The sequence below is a fragment of the Urocitellus parryii genome, chromosome 8 (assembly GCF_045843805.1).
Source record: "Urocitellus parryii isolate mUroPar1 chromosome 8, mUroPar1.hap1, whole genome shotgun sequence".
NCBI lineage: Eukaryota > Metazoa > Chordata > Mammalia > Rodentia > Sciuridae > Urocitellus > Urocitellus parryii.
In genome coordinates this window covers 123,806,263-123,812,852 of record NC_135538.1, presented here as the reverse complement: position 1 = coordinate 123,812,852, position 6,590 = coordinate 123,806,263, and the positions used below count along the sequence as shown (strand labels likewise).

At 32.6% G+C, this 6,590-nt stretch overlaps 1 protein-coding gene across 1 annotated transcript; it reads right to left on the bottom strand.

The window, feature by feature from the left end:
• Nucleotides 1-265: 265 nt before the first annotated feature.
• Nucleotides 266-1,228, bottom strand: LOC144256663 (olfactory receptor 14J1-like). The gene has a single exon (XM_077802035.1). The coding sequence runs from the start codon at nt 1,226-1,228 to the stop codon at nt 266-268; it is 963 nt and encodes a 320-aa protein (XP_077658161.1).
• Nucleotides 1,229-6,590: the final 5,362 nt, after the last annotated feature.

The following is a 6,590-nucleotide window of genomic DNA, read 5'->3' as shown; positions in this document are numbered from 1 at the left end:
TTTGTGTGTATATGTACTGGGATTAAAAAAAGAAGTAGTGGACCTATATTACAAGGTCATATGTGTTTACAATTTTTCTTAATTAAAAAAAAACAAAAAATTATTTCAATGAATACAATGTTCAATAAATTAGGAAAAAAGTTTCTTCAATGATGATTATTATTTTACATAGTTTATCTATAGAAAGTAATGCAATTTCTTCATTAAATTTACAAATTGATGGATCCAATTGCCAAAAAAATTCCTTGCATATAATGAAGAACCACTAACAACAGGACAAAAGTGTTTTTTTCCCAGAGAATTTTCTGTCCAAAAGTAAGTTTCTTAGCGCACCCTTCATGGCCTCATTCCTCAGACTATAGATAATAGGGTTGAGTGTTGGGGGTATCACTGTGTAAAAGATAGATACCATAAGGTCAAATGCAGATGGAGAATCTGAAGTTGGTTTTAGATATGCACAGATGCCTGTAGAGAGAAAAAATGAGACAACAAAGAGGTGGGGCAGGCAGGTGGAGAATACCTTAGAGCGGCCTTCAGCAGAGGGTATTCTTAGAACTGTGGAGAATATGTGAACATAGGAGAATGCAATGGAGACAAAGCAGGCTAAAGCTACCACAGACATAAAAGCAGCTACTCCAATTACTCCTAGGTAATCATTGGAACAGGAGAGCTTCAGTAATTGGGGGACATCACAGAAAAATTGATGTATTATTTTCACCCTACAGAATGTGATAGAAAATGTGGCTGCTGTGTATAAGATTCCTGAGATGCCTCCACTCACCCACACAGCTATCACAGCCCACCTACAATTTCTGGGATCCATGATGACCTCATAGTGCAGTGGGAAGCAAATGGCTGTATAACGGTCATAAGACATGACTGTAAGAATAGCTACCTCAGTCCAGGCCAAAGATGTGAAGAAGAAAACCTGCAGTATGCACTGGCCATATGAAACATAGTTATCATCCATCAGTGAATTGTCAATGGCCTGGGGGACTGTGACAGAAATGAAGGAGAGGTCAAGAAGGGAAAGTTGCTTCAAGAAGTAATACATTGGAGATTGGAGGTGCTGGTCCAGTGTTGTTATGGTGATAATGATGAAGTTTCCTGTCAAAGCCACTAGGTACAACACCAAGAAGAGCAAAGCATACAAGATCTGCAGTTTTCGATCATCAGAAAACCCCAAGAGTAGGAATCCATTCCTCGTGGTTATGTTTGTCATAATCATTTGGAAAATGCAAATCTGGTAGCAGCTGGAAAATAAAAGAATATGGGAAATATAATAGAAAGACACTAAAATAATTATTAATCTGTTCATCATTGTTTATTTCAATCATTTAAGGACCTGTTGTTTATCAGCTGTGTCCTAGATGCTGGGAAATTAAAGGTGATAACACATGTTTCTTAAGTAAATAGAGCTTACAGTTTACCCTAGTAAACTAGTAGTTAGAATACAAAACAGGTCCTATCAAGAAAAAGTCATTGTGTTTGCCCCAGGGATAAATGCTATTCCATTGTCACAGGTGAAAGCTTTTGCTTTGTTTTTCACCAAAAGAAACACAATAATGAGCTCTTAAGAGTTTTTGAATAGTGGATGAGTTATATTTGAGTACACTGGCTCATTTTAGTAGATGAAATGGCCCTTTCTAGAAGAAATTTTGGAAATTCAAACATGGGCTTTTTTGTAAACCGGTGATCCCTGTTTTCGTTCTAGCAAACAATATGGTCATTACAATGAGAAGCCAAGAGCCAAAATGGACAGTGTTATTGCTCTTCCAATTAACATTGTATCTAATGGACATGTTGAAATCAAGAGCAAAAATACTTTTACACAGTAAATACTTAAATACCACTCACAGATTGTCTAATTTAATTACATGAGATATTTTCTGATTCTAACAAATTCTATTTATATCTTCATTTTATTGAATTTGTTGAAGCTATCAAATAGTTATTGATCACTTACTACAAGCAAAGACACTTGTAAAGGAAAAAGACTGAATGCCCTGAGGTGGTTTTTAAACATGGAAGGAAAAATACTCTAATACACAACTTCAGAAAGAGATTTGTGGAATAAAGCAGTCTTCATTTCAGAGAAGGGATAAACCAAGTTTGGGTTCATGACCCGGGCTTTTGATCTTTATGAGATGGAACTATCCAAGCATACATTCTCCCCTTAACAAAATGCACATTGGTATGTGAGGATTAATGAGACATTAGTAATGATTCTCTTATATTCCTGCACATTTTTCCTTTCATATCTTAGTTCTATGCAACAACTGAAGAAATTGCTATATTGGCTTTTTTGGACTTTATTCTAAACCACATGAAATCTCACTGAGTGTGTGTGGTGAGCACTCCCTCCCCATTCCTTATCAGTCTTTTATTAAACCATCTAACGCCAATCTATCCTGCTCACCACCCAGACTTCTGCTGCCTCTGTTTCATGAAACTTCTCTTTCCAAAAAAATGCATCTAAGGATCATATTTCTATTTCCTGCTGCTTTTAGACTATAATAAAAATGGCTGTAAAATTAACTAAATATTTTAATCTTGTTTTAGTTGTCACAGTTGAAAGCCTCTTTTCTCTTACTCTGTGAACATGAATTCCAAATTTAATTTAATCTACCTATAGTGTCCTCAAACTTATTGATTTCTGTTAACATTTCATACCACATAATAGCAGAGAAAATTATGAGTGAAGCTATACTTCTAACAGAATTTCTCTAGTCCAAGTTCTGTTTTATTGTTCCATTTTGCCCTGTACTGATAAAATTATAAACAGCATGATTAACCATACTTAATTTTGATTAATTTAATATTTTAATCTGCCAAAAACACATATGTGGTTATCAACAGACTGGGAAGCAAAAAAATAATAACAATCTTGAGCATTCATTTTAATAAGACAGACACCATACTAGAGTACATCATAAAAATATATATCATTTAATTCACACAGGTATTTTTATCTTTTTGGAGATGAACATCTTAATCTTCATTTATACAGGAAAAACTTAATGCCCAGAATGCTTAAGTAACAGAATTGATGTTGAGTTCCAAACCCTTGAACTTTGTAGCTCATACTGCTTTCTTACATGTAAAAATCTATAAAACTTAATCAAAGGCATGAAGGAATATTGGGGAAAAAGCCACAATTACATTCAGGCTTTTTATTCCTACAGACACCAAAGATTATTTGAAGAAGTTTTTTTACAATGCTTTATTTATGTAAGCAGATAAAATATTAACCTTTCACAATTTACTGGTTTTCCTTAAGTGGCTCATTATTTTAACACACTTATGTGAATTAAATATATGGATTTTATTAATTTGCTTATTTTCTGGGAACAAAAATTTCTTCCCTGAAAGAATGAATATTCTTGCTTTTTCTAAAGTCAATTTGAAGAACATAGGTTCTGTCAAAATTTTCATAAAAGCTTACTCTCTTTTCTTACCCAAGATTGGAAAACTCACCACAGGTGTCTTTTGTATGCAGTAGCTCTTAAAACCGATCACCAACTTCTGACACTTCTCATCTGTAATCACACAGATTTTAAATATATGTCATTTCCCTCGAGAATGTGTGTGTGTGTGTGTGTGTGTGTGCGTGTGTGTGTGTGTTGTTTTTGTTTTTGGAGGGGGAGCGGGGAGCATCTTTCAAAATGGAAACTAGTACTAAATAATAAATCTTCATTTGCTCTACCCCTCTAGCACCTGGGACTTGGAGTCCTAACATTTCCACACAAAGAAATGTTTTTGTAAGTGGTGGTAGATGTTTGTTGTCCCTGCCTCAGTGGTTCTCAAACTTTAATAGGTATGTGAGTCACCTGGAGAGCTTATTAAGACACTGGAACCTAAGAACTACACTCAGAAATTCTGATTCAGAAAGGCTCAAGTGATCCCCAGGAATTTGAGTGGCTACCATGCTTCCAGGTGTTGCTGCAGATCTGAGTACCATGCATGGAGAACCACTTTACTAGCTAAATCATGTATTTCTAAGACAAACAGGAAACCTTGAACTTTAAAAAAAAATAATATTTAATGTCAGTCCTCCTGGAAAACTAAAAATAAATGTTTATGTTTGAAATTGAGACCTACCTATCGAATCTCCAGTTTTGAACAACTATTTTGGTCATTCATTATGATTAGTAACAATAGAAAAAAATAGTAAAAAAAAAAAAATTCTACAAGGCCATCCTAAAACAAATGTAGCAACTACCTGAAATCCTCTCAGGTGGCCCATTCTATTAAAATTTATTATTGAAATCTTTACAATACATCTAAAAGTAATTGAAAATAAATGTAAGCCCACAATATACTTTTGGTTTTCTCTGAGATCTCTTACCATCTTTTATGGACATCGTTATTATTTTTTAGTAATTACCATGTGACCAAAGATTTTCTCTAAAGCTATGTGGATACTTACTTGTTATATTGTAAAGGCTGCATAGCATTCTGCTCAGATTACAAATCACAGCTTGCAGGGTTTTTTTTTCATTTTTTAAAAAAGTTTTATTGAGTGCCTGTTTTGTACCATGCACTTTTCTATTTTTTGTCATTTCTATTTTGTGTCATAAATAACATTTTTCCACGTTTTTTTAATGCAACCATTATTCAATTCATGCAAACATATAAATGGCTCTGTTAAAATTTTCTTTATTATAAATAAAGAATTGTGGGCTGGGGATGTTGCTCAAGCTGTAGTGCGCTCGCCTGCCATGCGCGGCGCTGGGTTCCATCCTCAGCACCACATACAAATAAAGATGTTATGTCTGCCGGAAACTAAAAAATAAATATTAAAAAATTCTCTCTCTCTCTCTCTCTCTCTCTCTCTCTCTCTCTCTCTCTCTCTCTCTCTCTTTAAACCAAAATAAAGACTTGTGCTAGCATGATCAGTCTTATAAATATTATATTTTCTACAGTTGATCTTTCTTAAATTTAAATTGAGATGAGGTTATTGTTGAAAATTTAAGTTCAAATATTGAGAATTCTTTTTAAAAATTATCATGAAATGTTATATTGCTTTCAACATTATTTTCCCTGATCTCACCAACACAAGGAATTTATCATTTGTTATTTTTTGTGCTAGATTACATAAAACATATTGTGTAATAGTATTCATGTAGCAATTAACATCAGATTGCTCAAGTTTGGATTCTGGTTCTACCATTTACTTTTTATGAGGAAACTTTGAATAATTCATCTTTCTGCATCTTTGATTTCTTATCTGAAAAAAAATGAGCATATTGATTAGATAATTAATGAAGAACATTCAGCAGAGACTCATAATTAATTAGGCACTTAAGAATAAGTATTATGACCATTGATGTTTTATTTAAAATGTTACCACCCAAAATTTTTACAAAAAAAATAAGAATATAAGAAACACTTTCTATTTTTTTTGTTTTGTTTTGAAAACAAAGTTAGACAAAAACAGTGTACACATACATATAAAAGGGAAAAATAACTTCGTATCAATGCATACAGAAAAATTTCATAAAATTCAACAGCCATCCATAATAAAATGATTAAATTACTGAAAATGAAGAGGGAAACTTTGATCTGACAAAGAGAATCCTAACAGAAGCTATGGTATTCATCATACTTAATAAGGAAATATTTAATATTTTCCTTGTGATTATAGAAATAAGAATGACCACTAACAACATTTCTACTGGACAGTTCAATAATATAAGAAAAGTCACAAAGAATTTATAAAATTTGGAAACAAATTACATAGTTTTGTACATAAAAATGCAAAAAGAAAATATATGTAAGCTATTAGAATTAATTAGTAGTACAGTATAGTCAATGAAATTATAAAATTATAAAAACCATATGTTTTGGTATCTTTAAAAAGCACCTAGTGTTAAGAATAAATCTAGGGGCTGGGGTTGTGGTTCAAGTGGTTGCGTGCTCACCTGGCATGTGCGAGGCCCTGGGTTCAATCCTCAGTACCACATAAAAATAAAATAAAGATATTGTGTCCACCTAAAATTTAAAAATGAATATTTTTAAAAAAGAATAAATCTAATTAAATATTTTGAAAGACTTTACATTATTGAAAAACCAGAAAATTTTGCTGATAAAAATTAAAGCAGACAAATAAATTTGGGGTCACAGTATTTTAATAAATTGGAAGTTTTAATAATGTTGAGATGTCAATTATTCCCAAATTGATCTGTAAATTCAATGTAGTTGTCATTAAAATTCAACTGGCTCATATGTTTATGAAAGTTGATGATTCTATAATTAATATAAAAGTACATAGAATAAAGGTCACAAAAAAGTCTAAGAACTTACATCAGTGGATATCAAAACTTACTATAAAGCTGTGATATCTAGAACAATCATTTAGAATAGAGGATCCCTGATCAAATTCATACAGCCATTCATCAGATTTAAGATAAATATTCCACTGCAATGAATTGTGAAGAGAATAGTGCTATCGTTTGGATCTTAAATATTCCTTAAAGGTCATGTGTTGAAGGATTGAATTACAGCCTGAATTCAAATTGGGAGGTGGTGGAACTTTTAAAAAGATAGGGCCTTGTGGAAGGAAGTTAAGTAATTTGTGACTTGTCCTC